This window comes from Salmo trutta, chromosome 35, assembly GCF_901001165.1.
Source record: "Salmo trutta chromosome 35, fSalTru1.1, whole genome shotgun sequence".
NCBI classification, from domain to species: Eukaryota; Metazoa; Chordata; class Actinopteri; order Salmoniformes; family Salmonidae; genus Salmo; species Salmo trutta.
This window is the reverse complement of record NC_042991.1, coordinates 39,430,543-39,447,698: the sequence shown is the minus strand read 5'-3', so window position 1 is coordinate 39,447,698 and position 17,156 is coordinate 39,430,543. Positions and strand designations below refer to the sequence as shown.

The 17,156-nt window shown below is 42.8% G+C and overlaps 1 protein-coding gene across 1 annotated transcript in view; it reads left to right on the top strand.

Annotated features, from left to right (window-relative positions):
- Positions 1-16,933, top strand: part of lca5 (lebercilin LCA5) — a 29,770-nt gene extending 12,837 nt beyond the window's left edge. Inside the window, exons 8-10 of the mRNA XM_029734458.1 lie at positions 3,650-3,822; positions 13,894-14,059; positions 16,023-16,933. Coding sequence (XP_029590318.1) covers positions 3,650-3,822; positions 13,894-14,059; positions 16,023-16,933 — 1,250 coding nt within the window. The remainder of the gene's footprint in view (positions 1-3,649; positions 3,823-13,893; positions 14,060-16,022) is intronic.
- Positions 16,934-17,156: the final 223 nt, after the last annotated feature.

Genomic DNA, 17,156 nt, shown 5'->3' with positions numbered 1-17,156 from the left:
CCCAAAAATGTAACACTTTCCCTGGATGCCACTAGTCCTGCTCAACTAAAAAAATGTTGAAGTCACTCCAAGAAAACTATTGAGGTAAATGTATTTAATAATTTGTCATTTAGAGAAAGTGATGTTGTTTATATATATACCAGTAGGGGAGCCTAAAGATATATTGTTTAATTTATATATACACTGCTCAAAAAAATAAAGGGAACGCTTAAACAACACAATGTAACTCCAAGTCAATCACACTTCTGTGAAATCAAACTGTCCACTTAGGAAGCAACACTGATTGACAATAAATTTCACATGCTGTTGTGCAAATGGAATAGACAACAGGTGGAAATTATAGGCAATTAGCAAGACACCCCCAATAAAGGAGTGGTTCTGCAGGTGGTGACAACAGACCACTTCTCAGTTCCTATGCTTCCTGGCTGATGTTTTGGTCACTTTTGAATGCTGGTGGTGCTTTCACTCTAGTGGTAGCATGAGACCGAGTCTACAACCCACACAAGTGGCTCAGGTAGTGCAGCTCATTCAGGATGGCACATCAATGCGAGCTGTGGCAAGAAGGCTGCTGTGTCTGTCAGCGTAGTGTCCAGAGCATGGAGGCGCTACCAGGAGACAGGCCAGTACATCAGGAGATGTGGAGGAGGCCGTAGGAGGGCAACAACCCAGCAGCAGGACCGCTACCTCCGCCTTTGTGCAAGGAGGAGCAGGAGAAGCACTGACAGAGCCCTGCAAAATGACCTCCAGCAGGCCACAAATGTGCATGTGTCTGCTCAAACGGTCAGAAACAGACTCCATGAGGGTGGTATGAGGGCCCGACGTCCACAGGTGGGGGTTGTGCTTACAGCCCAACACCGTGCAGGACGTTTGGCATTTGCCAGAGAACACCAAGATTGGCAAATTCGCCACTGGCGCCCTGTGCTCTTCACAGATGAAAGCAGGTTCACACTGAGCACGTGACAGACGTGACAGAGTCTGGAGACGCCGTGGAGAACGTTCTACTGCCTGCAACATCCTCCAGCATGACCGGTTTGGCGGTGGGTCAGTCATGGTGTTGGGTGGCATTTCTTTGGGGGGCCGCACAGCCCTCCATGTGCTCGCCAGAGGTAGCCTGACTGCCATTAGGTACCGAGATGAGATCCTCAGACCCCTTGTGAGACCATATGCTGGTGCGGTTGGCCCTGGGTTCCTCCTAATGCAAGACAATGCTAGACCTCATGTGGCTGGAGTGTGTCAGCAGTTCCTGCAAGAGGAAGGCATTGATGCTATGGACTGGCCCGCCCGTTCCCCAGACCTGAATCCAATTGAGCACATCTGGGACATCATGTCTCGCTCCATCCACCAACGCCACGTTGCACCACAGACTGTCCAGGAGTTGGCGGATGCTTTAGTCCAGGTCTGGGAGGAGATCCCTCAGGAGACCATCCGCCACCTCATCAGGAGCATGCCCAGGCGTTGTAGGGAGGTCATACAGGCACGTGGAGGCAACACACACTACTGAGCCTCATTTTGACTTGTTTTAAGGACATTACATCAAAGTTGGATCAACCTGTAGTGTGTTTTTCCACTTTAATTTTGAGTGTGACTCCAAATCCAGACCTCCATGGGTTGATAAATTGGATTTTCATTGATTATTTTTGTGTGATTTTGTTGTCAGCACATTCAACTATGTAAAGAAAAAAGTAATTAATAAGATTATTTCTTTCATTCAGATCTAGGATGTGTTATTTTAGTGTTCCCTTTATTTTTTTGAGCAGTGTATATACCAGTAGGGGAGGCTAAAGATATATTGTTTAATTTATATATATACCAGTAGGGGAGGCTAAAGATATATTGTTTAATTTATATATATACCAGTAGGGGAGGCTAAATATATATTGTTTAATTTATATATATATATATATACCAGTAGGGGAGGCTAAATATATATTGTTTAATTTATATATATATATATATATACCAGTAGGGGAGGCTAAGGATATATTGTTTAATTTATATATATATACCAGTAGGGGAGGCTAAAGATATATTGTTTAATTTATATATATACCAGTAGGGGAGGCTAAATATATATTGTTTAATTTATATATATACCAGTAGGGGAGGCTAAAGATATATTGTTTAATTTATATATATATACCAGTAGGGGAGGCTAAAGGTATATTGTTTAATTTATATATATACCAGTAGGGGAGGCTAAAGGTATTTTGTTTAATTTATATATATACCAGTAGGGGAGGCTAAATATATATTGTTTAATTTATATATATACCAGTAGGGGAGGCTAAAGATATATTGTTTAATTTATATATATACCAGTAGGGGAGGCTAAAGGTATTTTGTTTAATTTATATATATACCAGTAGGGGAGGCTAAATATATATTGTTTAATTTATATATATACCAGTAGGGGAGGCTAAAGATATATTGTTTAATTTATATATATATACCAGTAGGGGAGGCTAAATATATATTGTTTAATTTATATATATATACCAGTAGGGGAGGCTAAAGATATATTGTTTAATTTATATATATATACCAGTAGGGGAGGCTAAAGGTATTTTGTTTAATTTATATATATACCAGTAGGGGAGGCTAAAGGTATTTTGTTTAATTTATATATATACCAGTAGGGGAGGCTAAATATATATTGTTTAATTTATATATATACCAGTAGGGGAGGCTAAAGATATATTGTTTAATTTATATATATACCAGTAGGGGAGGCTAAAGATATATTGTTTAATTTATATATATATACTAGTAGGGGAGGCTAAAGATATATTGTTTAATTTATATATATATACCAGTAGGGGAGGCTAAAGATATATTGTTTAATTTATATATATATATACTAGTAGGGGAGGCTAAAGATATATTGTTTAATTTATATATATATACCAGTAGGGGAGGCTAAAGATATATTGTTTAATTTATATATATACCAGTAGGGGAGGCTAAAGGTATATTGTTTAATTTATATATATACCAGTAGGGGAGGCTAAAGATATATTGTTTAATTTATATATATACCAGTAGGGGAGGCTAAAGATATATTGTTTAATTTATATATATATACTAGTAGGGGAGGCTAAAGATATATTGTTTAATTTATATATATACCAGTAGGGGAGGCTAAAGATATATTGTTTAATTTATATATATATACTAGTAGGGGAGGCTAAAGATATATTGTTTAATTTATATATATACCAGTAGGGGAGGCTAAAGATATATTGTTTAATTTATATATATATACTAGTAGGGGAGCCTAAAGATATATTGTTTAATTTATATATATATACCAGTAGGGGAGGCTAAATATATATTGTTTAATTTATATATATATATACCAGTAGGGGAGGCTAAAGATATATTGTTTAATTTATATATATATACCAGTAGGGGAGCCTAAATATAATAATAATAATAATAATCCACAGTTAGAGAGAAGAAATTGTAATAAAAAAAATACAAAATGTGTACTATAATGGGAAGTTTGGTTGCACCCTACTGCTCTGTCTGTCTGTCTGTCTGTCTGTCTGTCTGTCTGTCTGTCTGTCTGTCTGTCTGTCTGTCTGTCTGTCTGTCTGTCTGTCTGTCTGTCTGTCTCTCTGTCTGTCTGTGTGTGTGTGTGTGTGTGTAGGCCCCAGTAAGTCCAGCTCTAAGGCAGTACAGACAGGGAACGAGAACTTGAGTCTAGACTTCCCGTCACCGCCCCCGGCCGTCACCGACGGCAACTATCACTACAACGACCAAGCCCCTGATGACTACCTGTCACTCAAGCCAGGTGTCTCTGGTAGACCTTACAGCTCTAGGGTGAGTCACAAATAGTACCCTATTTGTTCTATAGTGCACTACTTTTGAACCATATTCTCTACATACAGTGCCTTGCAAAAATATTCAGATCCATTGGATTTCTTCACATGTTATTGTGTTACAAAGTGGGATTAAAATTGATTTAATTGTTATTTTTTGTCAACAATCTACACAAAATACTCAATCAAAGTGGGGGGAAAAAAGTACATATATTTTAGGATAAATTCATAACTATAGTATAGTCATACTCTGTGTGAAATAATAAGGGTTGAAATGTTTTTGGAAAGACTAACCCTTCCTCTGTCCCTCGTACATACAACATCTGCAAGGTCCCTCGGTTAACTATTGAATTTCAAGCACAGATGGAACTTTCTAGGACCTCTGTTTCGACTAGAGAGAGGGTGTTGTGGAAACGTTGCATAGCAGGTGTTCTTGGTGTTGTAGGCATGTCCTTGGCTCATTCTGCTGCAGGTGAGGTAGGTAGAGGGACACTGAGGGCTTCTTGCTGGGTCACAGAGACCGTTGGGGCCTGCTTTTCTCCATCTCCCTCCTTGACTTTTTCCTCAGTTTCTGAGATGATTTCAGCTTCTGCTTTTAGGGTAGAAAACCCTATTCTCAAAAGCCTGGAGGCTTGAATCATTGCCTTGTATCAATACAGTTCCATTATTATATAAGTTTACTGTTTGATACGTGTTGCTCTGGTCAAAGGATACACAGGGTACCAGAGTACTGAGTAATGATAACTAGGTTATATACACAGGGTACCAGTACTGAGTAATGATAACTAGGCTCTATACACAGGGTACCAGGTTATATACACAGGGTACCAGTACTGAGTAATGATAACTAGGCTATATACACAGGGTACCAGGCTATATACACAGGGTACCAGGCTATATACACAGGGTACCAGGCTATATACACAGGGTACCAGTACTGAGTAATGATAACTAGGCTATATACACAGGGTACCAGTACTGAGTAATGATAACTTGGCTATATACACAGGGTACCAGGCTATATACACAGGGTACCAGTACTGAGTAATGATAACTAGGCTATATACACAGGGTACCAGTACTGAGTAATGATAACTTGGCTATATACACAGGGTACCAGGCTATATACACAGGGTACCAGTACTGAGTAATGATAACTTGGCTATATACACAGGGTACCAGGCTATATACACAGGGTACCAGGCTATATACACAGGGTACCAGGCTATATACACAGGGTACCAGGCTATATACACAGGGTACCAGTACTGAGTAATGATAACTAGGCTATATACACAGGGTACCAGTACTGAGTAATGATAACTAGGCTATATACACAGGGTACCAGTACTGAGTAATGATAACTAGGCTATATACACAGGGTACCAGGCTATATACACAGGGTACCAGGCTATATACACAGGGTACCAGTACTGAGTAATGATAACTAGGCTATATACACAGGGTACCAGGCTATATACACAGGGTACCAGTACTGAGTAATGATAACTAGGTTATATACACAGGGTACCAGTACTGAGTAATGATAACTAGGCTATATACACAGGGTACCAGGCTATATACACAGGGTACCAGGCTATATACACAGGGTACCAGGCTATATACACAGGGTACCAGTACTGAGTAATGATAACTAGGTTATATACACAGGGTACCAGTACTGAGTAATGATAACTAGGCTATATACACAGGGTACCAGGCTATATACACAGGGTACCAGGCTATATACACAGGGTACCAGGCTATATACACAGGGTACCAGTACTGAGTAATGATAACTAGGCTATATACACAGGGTACCAGTACTGAGTAATGATAACTAGGCTATATACACAGGGTACCAGGCTATATACACAGGGTACCAGTACTGAGCCAATGTACGAGGTAGTTGAGGTAGATATGTACATATAACTAGGAATAAAATGACAGATAGTAAACAGTAGCAGCAGCGTATGTGTTGAGTCAAAAGAGTACAGAAAGGATCAATGCAGATAGTCCGGGTAGCTATTGATTAACTGTTTTACTATTTATCAGTCGTATTGCTTGGGGGTAGAAGCTGTTCAGGGTCCTGTTGCTTCCAGATGGTAGCAGAGAGAACTGTTTGTCTTGGGTGGTTAAGAGTCGTTTTTAGGCCCTTCCTCTGACAGTGACTGGGATGTACAGTGGCAAGAAAAAGTATGTGAAGCCTTTGGAATTACCTGGATTTCTGCATAAATTGGTCATCACATTAGATCTGATCTTCGTCTAAGTCACAACAATAGACACACACAGTCTGCTTAAACTAATAAAACACAAACAATTGTATTTGTCTTGTCTATATTGAATACATCATTTAAACATTCACAGTGTAGGTTGGAAAAAGTATGTGAACCCCTAGGCTAATGACTTCTCCAAAAGCTAATTGGAGTCAGGACTCAGCTAACCTGGAGTCCAATCAATGAGACGAGATTGGAGATGTTGGTTAGAGCTGCCTTGCCCTATAAAACACACTCACAAAATGTGAGTTTGCTATTCACAAGAAGCATTGCCTGATGTGAACCATGCCTCGAAAAAAAGAGATCTCAGAAGACCTAAGATTAAGAATTGTTTACTTGCATGAAGCTGGAAAGGGTTACAAAAGTATCTCTAAAAGCCTATAAATGGAAAAAGTTCAGCACTGTTGCTACTCTCCCTAGGAGTGGCCGTCCTGCAAAGATGACTGCAAGAGCACAGTGCAGAATGCTCAATGAGGCTAAGAAGAATCCTAGAGTGTCAGCTAAAGACTTACAGAAATCTCTGGAACATGCTAACATCTCTGTTGACGAGTCTACGATACGTAAAACACTAAACAAGAGTAGTGTTCATGGGAGGACACCACGGAAGAAGCCACTGCTGTCCAAAGAAAACATTGCTGCACGTCTGAAGTTCGCAAAAGAGCACCTGGATGTTCCACAGCGCTACTGGCAAAATATTCTGTGGAGAGATGAAACTACAGTTGAGTTGTTTGGAAGGAACACACAACACTATGTGTGGAGAAAAAAAGGCACAGCACACCAACATCAAAACCTCATCCCAACTGTAAAGTATGGTGGAGGGAGCATCATGGTTTGGGGCTGCTTTGCTGCCTCAGGGCCTGGACAGCTTGCTATCATCGACGGAAAAATGTATTCCTAAGTTTATCAAGACATTTTGCAGGAGAATGTTAGGCTATCTGTCCGCCAATTTGAAGCTCAACAGAAGTTGGGTGATGCAACAGGACAGCAACCCAAAAGGCAGAAGTAAATCAACAACAGAATGGCTTCAACAGAAGAAAATACGCCTTCTGGAGTGGCCCAGTCAGAGTCCTGACCTCATCCCGATTTTAAAATGCTGTGGCATGACCTTGAGAGCAGTTCACACCAGACATCCTAAGAATATTGCTGAACTGAAACAGTTTTGTAAAGATGAATGGTCCAAAATTTCTCCTGACCGTTGTGCAGGTCTGATCCTCAACTACAGAAAACGCTTGGTTGAGGTTATTGCTGCCAAATGAGGGTCAACCAGTAATTAAATCCAAGGGTTCACATACTTTTCCCACCCTGCACTGTGAATGTTTACACGGTGTGTTCAATAAAGACATGAAAACGTATAATTGTTTGTGTGTTATTAGTGTAAGCAGACTGTGTTTGTCTATTTTTGTGACTAATAATTGTGACTAGTAATTCCAAAGGGTTCGCATACTTTTTCTTGCCACTTTATCTCAATACTAGTGGTGATGTAGCCAGTCAAGATGCTCTCAATGATGCAGCTGTAGAACTTTATGAGGATCTGAGGGGGCAGAATCTTTTAGATTATTACTAGTCCAATGCTCTAACCACTAGGCTACCTGCCGCCCCGACTTCTTGCACTTCCCCGAGCAGCGCAGAGCTGTTGTCAAGGAAGTGCGTTTGTGTTTATACAGGACCTCCTGCTCCCACCTACCATCAAGCCCTCCGCATTGTTACAAAATTTGATAAGCGTCTCTTGAAAGTGGCAGCTCTAGCCTTTAACTCAGTGCGAATGTTGCCTGTAATCCATGGCTTCTGGTTGGGATATGTACGTACGGTCAATGTGGGGACAATGTTATCGATGCACTTAATTAATGAAGCCAGTGAAACAGTCCTGTAGCTTAGCATCCCCTTCATAGCTGTTTGAGTTTTTGCTTTTGAGCATGAATCAGGAGGATAACGTCATGGCCAGATTATCCAAATGGAGGGTGAGCTTTGTATGCGTGTCTGTGTGTGGAGTAAAGGTGCCTCTAGTTGCACAGGTGACATGCTGGATAGAAATGAGATAAAAATGGATTTCAGTTCTCCTGCATTAAAGTCACCAGCCACTAGGAGTGCTGCCTCTGGGTGAAATATAAATGAAAACTCTCTTGGTAAATAGTATGTTCTACAGTTTATCATGAGGTATTTTAACTCAGGCGAGCAGAACCTTGAGACTTCCTTAATATTAGAGATCGCGCACCAACTGTTGTTAACAAAAAGACACAAACCCCCTCCCCTGAGCTTCCCCGGCGCCACCGTTCTGTCCTGCCGATCTATAGAAGAACCAGCTAGATATATATTTACCTTGTCCTAGTTCAGCTGCGACTCAGAGAAACACAGGATATTACAGTACTTCAGATCACGTTGATAAGATAGTCTCGAACGGAGCTTATCCAGTTTATTCTCTAGTGATTGCACGTTTGCCAATAGAATGGAAGGTAGAGGCGATTTTATCCACTATCCGACGTAGTCTCATCAGGTATCCCGCACTCTGGCCTCTATAGCGCCGTCTCCTCCTCCTTCGAGTGTCGGGGATTTGGGCCGGTCCGGGATGGTCAATATGTCTTTCACCTCCGACTTATTAAAGTAGAAGTTATCGTCCAAATCGTAGTTAGCGATCACTGTTCTGATGTCTAGAAGGTGTTTTCGGTCATAAGAAACGATGGCGGAAGCATTATATAAATAAACTAAAATAAAAAACACAATTGCTCAGGAGCCTGTAAAACTGCTGCTATTTCCTCCAGCGCCACTCTCTAGTTCCTTCTGAACTATTTCCTCCAGCGCCACTCTCTAGTTCCTTCTGAACTATTTCCTCCAGCGCCACTCTCTAGTTCCTTCTGAACTATTTCCTCCAGCGCCCCTCTCTAGTTCCTTCTGAACTATTTCCTCCAGCGCCACTCTCTAGTTCCTTCTGAACTATTTCCTCCAGCGCCACTCTCTAGTTCCTTCTGAACTATTTCCTCCAGCGCCCCTCTCTAGTTCCTTCTGAACTATTTCCTCCAGCGCCACTCTCTAGTTCCTTCTGAACTATTTCCTCCAGCGCCACTCTCTAGTTCCTTCTGAACTATTTCCTCCAGCGCCCCTCTCTAGTTCCTTCTGAACTATTTCCTCCAGCGCCACTCTCTAGTTCCTTCTGAACTATTTCCTCCAGCACCCCTCTCTAGTTCCTTCTGAACTATTTCCTCCAGCGCCACTCTCTAGTTCCTTCTGAACTATTTCCTCCAGCGCCACTCTCTAGTTCCTTCTGAACTATTTCCTCCAGCGCCACTCTCTAGTTCCTTCTGAACTATTTCCTCCAGCGCCATTCTCTAGTTCCTTCTGAACTATTTCCTCCAGCGCCATTCTCTAGTTCCTTCTGAACTATTTCCTCCAGCGCCCCTCTCTAGTTCCTTCTGAACTATTTCCTCCAGCGCCACTCTCTAGTTCCTTCTGAACTATTTCCTCCAGCGCCCCTCTCTAGTTCCTTCTGAACTATTTCCTCCAGCGCCCCTCTCTAGTTCCTTCTGAACTATTTCCTCCAGCGCCACTCTCTAGTTCCTTCTGAACTATTTCCTCCAGCGCCACTCTCTAGTTCCTTCTGAACTATTTCCTCCAGCGCCACTCTCTAGTTCCTTCTGAACTATTTCCTCCAGCGCCCCTCTCTAGTTCCTTCTGAACTATTTCCTCCAGCGCCACTCTCTAGTTCCTTCTGAACTATTTCCTCCAGCGCCACTCTCTACTTCCTTCTGAACTATTTCCTCCAGCGCCACTCTCTAGTTCCTTCTGAACTATTTCCTCCAGCGCCATTCTCTAGTTCCTTCTGAACTATTTCCTCCAGCGCCACTCTCTACTTCCTTCTGAACTATTTCCTCCAGCGCCACTCTCTAGTTCCTTCTGAACTATTTCCTCCAGCGCCACTCTCTAGTTCCTTCTGAACTGAAGGACAGGAATGAAACTGCCCCGCGATGTTACCATGAGGCCCCTTGGTGATTTTTTTAAAACCATTACAGAGTTCAATGGCTGTGATGGTAGAAAACTGAACATGGATCAACAACATTGTAGTTACTCCACAATAATGACCTAAATGACAGAGTGAAAAGAAAAATACAAATATACAAAATAACAATATTCAAAAACATGCATCCTGTTTGCAACAAGGAACTAAAGTAATACTGCTAAAAAGGAAGTAAAGGAAGAGCTTTTTAACCTAAATGCAAAAGCCTGTAAATCCACACAACACATCACTAACTAACCAGGTTTAGACTATTTGTTTGTTCGTCATGGTGGGTATGGTGTGTGGTCCTCCCACTACGACTTGGGAAGCATGTTACAGTGAGGGGGGGAAAAGTATTTGATCCCCTGCTGATTTTGTACGTTTGCCCACTGACAAAGAAATGATCAGTCTATAATTTTAATGGTAGGTTTATTTGAACAGTGAGAGACAGAATAACAACAACAAAATCCAGAAAAACGCATGTCAAAAATGTTATCAATTGATTTGCATTTCAATGAGGGAAATAAGTATTTGACCCCTCTGCAAAACATGACTTAGTACTTGGTGGCAAAACCCTTGTTTCTCACCCTGAGAAAAGCAAAGCTAAAAATATGTTTTAAAATCTCTTTTAAATATGTCCACAGTTTCAGCCCCCATCAGGTTCTCTGGCGGGCTATTCCAGAGGCTGGGGGCATAGTAACTAAAGGCTGCCTCTCCATGCCTCTTGGTCCCCCTCGGGTTCTCTGGCAGGCTATTCCAGAGGCTGGGGGCATAATAACTAAAGGCTGCCTCTCCATGCCTCTTGGTCCCCCTCAGGTTCTCTGGCAGGCTATTCCAGAGGCTGGGGGCATAATAACTAAAAGATGTCTCTCCATGCCTCTTGGTCCTAGGCTTTGGGATAGTTAAAAGGCCAGTGCCAGAGGACCTGAGGGACATACTGGGTACAGAACTTAAAAGCATGTCTGACATGTATTGGGGTGAACAATCGTGGATTGATTTAAAAACCAATAGAAGAATCTGGTCTTGGTCAGTGCTCGTGCTGCAGCATCCTGTATGTTTTTGCAGTTGACCAATGGAGAGCATTACAGTAGTCAAGCCTGCTTGTGACATTGACAGAACTTGAAGAAGTTTGAAAAATATCCAAGAAGACTTGCTGTTGTCACGTCCTGACCATAGAAAGCTTTTATTTTCTATGGTAGAGTAGGTCAGGGCGTGACAGGGGGTTTTGTCTAGTTTATTTATTTCTATGTTGGTTCTAGTTTCTTTTTTCTATTTAGTTTTTTTGGGGGATGATCTCCAATTAGAGGCAGCTGGTTATCGTTGTCTCTAATTGGGGATCATATTTAAGTTGTTGGTTGTCCCACTAGGTTTTGTGGGAGATTATTTTGAGTAAGTGTATGTTGCACCTCTTCGTCACGGTTTGTTTTGTTCATTAGTTTATTTGTATGTCTTGCATAGTTTCACAGTTATAATAAAATGTGGAACGATACACACGCTGTGCTTTGGTCCCATTCTTCAGACAGCCGTGACAGCTGTAATCGATGCCATACTCAGGGAGCTGAATACTCAGGGAGCTGAATACTCAGGGAGCTGAATACTCAGGGAGCTGAATACTCAGGGAGCTGAATACTCAGGGAGCTGAATACTCTGGGAGCTGAATACTCTGGGAGCTGAATACTCTGGGAGCTGAATACTCTGGGAGCTGAATACTCTGGGAGCTGAATACTCAGGGAGCTGAATACTCAGGGAGCTGAATACTCAGGGAGCTGAATACTCAGGGAGCTGAATACTTATGCAGCGACTATATGAGTTATTACATTTTTATAAATCTTTTTAAAAAAAGAGAGAATTTTTCTTCCACTTTGCCATTAGACTATTTTGCGTAGATTGTTTTAAAAGAATTAAACAATAAAATCAATTTTAATCCCACTTTGTAATAAACTTTTTAATCCCACAATAAAATGTGAATGAATCCAAGGGGTCTGAATACTTTTGCAAGGCACTGTAGTATACTACTTTTGCAGCCTTTTCCCTATATATTGCACCTGTTTCCCTATATATTTCACCTGTTTCCCTATATATTTTACCTGTTTCCCTATATATTTCACCTGTTTCCCTTTATATTTTCCCTATATATTGCACCTGTTTCCCTATATATTGCACCTGTTTCCCTATATATTTCACCTGTTTCCCTATATATTGCATCTGTTTCCCTATATATTTTCCCTATATATATAACCTGTTTCCCTTTATATTTCACCTCTTTCCCTTTATATTTCACCTGTTTCCCTATATATTGCACCTGTTTCCCTATATATTGCACCTGTTTCCCTATATATATTACCTGTTTCCCTATATATTTCACCTGTTTCCCTAAATATTTACCTGTTTCCCTATATATTGCACCTGTTTCCCTATATATTGCACCTGTTTCCCTATATATTTTACCTGTTTCCCTATATATTGCATCTGTTTCCCTATATATTTTCCCTATATATATAACCTGTTTCCCTTTATATTTCACCTCTTTCCCTATATATTTTACCTGTTTCCCTATATATTGCACCTGTTTCCCTATATATTTCACCTGTTTCCCTATATATATTACCTGTTTCCCTATATATTTCACCTGTTTCCCTATATATTGCACCTGTTTCCCTATATATTGCACCTGTTTCCCTATATAGTTCACCTGTTTCCCTATATATTGCATCTGTTTCCCTATATATTTTCCCTATATATATAACCTGTTTCCCTATATATTGCACCTGTTTCCCTATATATTGCACCTGTTTCCCTATATATATCACCTGTTTCCCTATATATTTCACCTGTTTCCCTAAATATTTTACCTGTTTCCCTATATATTGCACCTGTTTCCCTTTATATTGCACCTGTTTCCCTATATATTGCACCTGTTTCCCTATATATTGCACCTGTTTCCCTATATATATTACCTGTTTCCCTATATATATTACCTGTTTCCCTATATATTTTACCTGTTTCCCTAAATATTTTACCTGTTTCCCTATATATTGCACCTGTTTCCCTATATATTTCACCTGTTTCCCTATATATTGCATCTGTTTCCCTATATATTTTCCCTATATATATAACCTGTTTCTTTTTATATTTCACCTCTTTCCCTATATATTTCACCTGTTTCCCTATATATTGCACCTGTTTCCCTATATATTTCACCTGTTTCCCTATATATTTTCCCTATATATATAACCTGTTTCCCTATATATTGCACCTGTTTCCCTATATATTGCACCTGTTTCCCTATATATTGCATCTGTTTCCCTATATATTTTCCCTATATATATAACCTGTTTCCCTATATATTGCACCTGTTTCCCTATATATTGCACCTGTTTCCCTATATATTGCACCTGTTTCCCTATATATTGCATCTGTTTCCCTATATATTTTCCCTATATATATAACCTGTTTCCCTATATATTGCACCTGTTTCCCTATATATTGCACCTGTTTCCCTATATAAATGTAACTGTTTCCACTGGTTTTGAACAGCTTGTTGATGGAATAACCAAGATGTCCATATGGATGTCCTCTCTTCCTCTCTCCCCCTCTCCCTTTGTCTCGCTCTCTCTCCCCCTCTCCATTTGTCTCGCTCTCTCTCCCCCTCTCCCCCTCTCCATTTGTCTCGCTCTCTCTCCCTCTCTCCCTCTCTCCCCCTCTCCATTTGTCTCACTCTCTCTCCCTCTCTCCCCCTCTCCATTTGTCTCGCTCTCTCTCCCTCTCTCCCCCTCTCCATTTGTCTCGCTCTCTCTCCTTCTCTGGACAGGAGGTTGACGTAGCAGAGCGAAGGCCGAAGGAGACTGAGGAGAGAAAGGAGAGAGAGGAGCGAGAGAGGGTAGAGAAGGAGAGAGAGGAGCGAGAGAGGGTAGAGAAGGAGAGGAATGACCCGGAGTTGGACACACTTGAGGAAAAGAACAAGAGACTGAGAGATGGTAAGAGAACTACAACCACGACAGCACCACGAATAACCATATCCTGATCGTACTCTGACCGACAGCACCACGAATAACCATATCCTGATCGTACTCTGACCGACAGCACCACGAATAACCATATCCTGATCGTACTCTGACCGACAGCACCACGAATAACCATATCCTGAACGTACTCTGACCGACAGCACCACGAATAACCATATCCTGATCGTACTCTGACCGACAGCACCACGAATAACCATATCCTGATCGTACTCTGACCGACAGCACCACGAATAACCATATCCTGAACGTACTCTGACCGACAGCACCACGAATAAACATATCCTGAACGTACTCTGACCGACAGCACCACGAATAACCATATCCTGAACGTACTCTGACCGACAGCACCACGAATAACCATATCCTGATCGTACTCTGACCGACAGCACCACGAATAACCATATCCTGAACGTACTCTGACCGACAGCACCACGAATAACCATATCCTGAACGTACTCTGACCGACAGCACCACGAATAACCATATCCTGATCGTACTCTGACCGACAGCACCACGAATAACCATATCCTGATCGTACTCTGACCGACAGCACCACGAATAACCATATCCTGAACGTACTCTGACCGACAGCACCACGAATAACCATATCCTGAACGTACTCTGACCGACAGCACCACGAATAACCATATCCTGATCGTACTCTGACCGACAGCACCACGAATAACCATATCCTGATCGTACTCTGACCGACAGCACCACGAATAACCATATCCTGAACGTACTCTGACCGACAGCACCACGAATAACCATATCCTGAACGTACTCTGACCGACAGCACCACGAATAACCATATCCTGAACGTACTCTGACCGACAGCACCACGAATAACCATATCCTGATCGTACTCTGACCGACAGCACCACGAATAACCATATCCTGAACGTACTCTGACCGACAGCACCACGAATAAACATATCCTGAACGTACTCTGACCGACAGCACCACGAATAACCATATCCTGATCGTACTCTGACCGACAGCACCACGAATAACCATATCCTGAACGTACTCTGACCGACAGCACCACGAATAACCATATCCTGAACGTACTCTGACCGACAGCACCACGAATAACCATATCCTGATCGTACTCTGACCGACAGCACCACGAATAACCATATCCTGAACGTACTCTGACCGACAGCACCACGAATAACCATATCCTGAACGTACTCTGACCGACAGCACCACGAATAACCATATCCTGATCGTACTCTGACCGACAGCACCACGAATAACCATATCCTGATCGTACTCTGACCGACAGCACCACGAATAACCATATCCTGAACGTAGTCTGACCGACAGCACCACGAATAACCATATCCTGAACGTACTCTGACCGACAGCACCACGAATAACCATATCCTGATCGTACTCTGACCGACAGCACCACGAATAACCATATCCTGATCGTACTCTGACCGACAGCACCACGAATAACCATATCCTGAACGTAGTCTGACCGACAGCACCACGAATAACCATATCCTGAACGTACTCTGACCGACAGCACCACGAATAACCATATCCTGAACGTACTCTGACCGACAGCACCACGAATAACCATATCCTGATCGTACTCTGACCGACAGCACCACGAATAACCATATCCTGAACGTACTCTGACCGACAGCACCACGAATAACCATATCCTGAACGTACTCTGACCGACAGCACCACGAATAACCATATCCTGATCGTACTCTGACCGACAGCACCACGAATAACCATATTCTGAACGTACTCTGACCGACAGCACCACGAATAAACATATCCTGAACGTACTCTGACCGACAGCACCACGAATAACCATATCCTGAACGTACTCTGACCGACAGCACCACGAATAACATATCCTGAACCATACTTCTCTGTCTCTCTCTCTCCATAGGCTGGGAGAAAGAGGAGGAGGAGAGTAAGAGGCGGATCTATAAGGAGGAAGAGAACAGGAAGAGGCGTGGCCAAGTCCAGGAAGAGGTTGCGAGGCGGAACCAAGAGGCGCTAGCCAGTCAGGAAGTGGCGGAGGCAGAGCGTCGCAGGAAGGAGCAACTATTGGCAAAGCTGAGGGAAATTGACAAGCAGAACGAGCCACCCCAGAATGCTGGGCTGTTCTCCGAGGTTGACCCAGAACCCCTAGAGTCTAGCTCAGGTTCCACTGCACGTTCTCCTCCACGGTTCTCCGACCCATGGAACCAGAACCCTTCCATCTTCAGCTTCACTGAGCCGGAGGAGATGGGCGGTCTGCGTGGGGGGGCGGGGAGCAGGGAGGGGGGCAAGTCAGGGCGAGGGGGGCCAGAGAGCGGTTTGGGTCCAGGGGCGGGGACAGGAACTGGGAGGAGAGGGGTGAGGGCTCAGAACTCAAACGAGGACCTGTCTTTCGGTAGCTACGCCCCGTCCTTTGGACGGCCGGCCCCACGAGGGGTTACAGGCTTCCCAACCCCACCCCCTCCCTCGGCTCTGGACGCGCCGCCGGGGCGGTCAGAGAGAGAGAAGGAGAGAGGAGGCCTAGGACCAGGTCCGGGAAAGGAGAGGAAATCCACTTTGTTGCAGCAGCTCTTTGGCCCCCCATCCAGTCCCTCCCCGATCTCCGACAGCCCCCAAGATGTCCTCCTTAGCCCTCCCACTTCCACCCTCACCGGTCCCCGCAACTGCAGAGAAGGTTTTTTCCCCTTTGAGCACAAGTCCCCTGCCCCCGCTGGTCCCCTTGCACCTTTCCTTTCCTCCCTCCACGTGACCGAGAGCAGGCCAACCGTACGAGCCATTGCTTCCTTCGACGACGACATCGAGGAACTCAAACTTTGATCAAATCACTTATTTTTTTTTTCTTCAAATGATTCGTCTGTTGAGTAGGAACTCGCGGTCTGATTAGTCAACGAAGGAGGAAGTGACACTTGGATTTGGCCGTTGAGGCTGTTAATCACTATACTAAGGGTGGGACCCGGTGGTTGGGTTTTCACAGGGTTTTAAAAGCACTAAGTCATATTTGTTATGATATCAGATACATCTAAGCCTGGTTATGGACTGT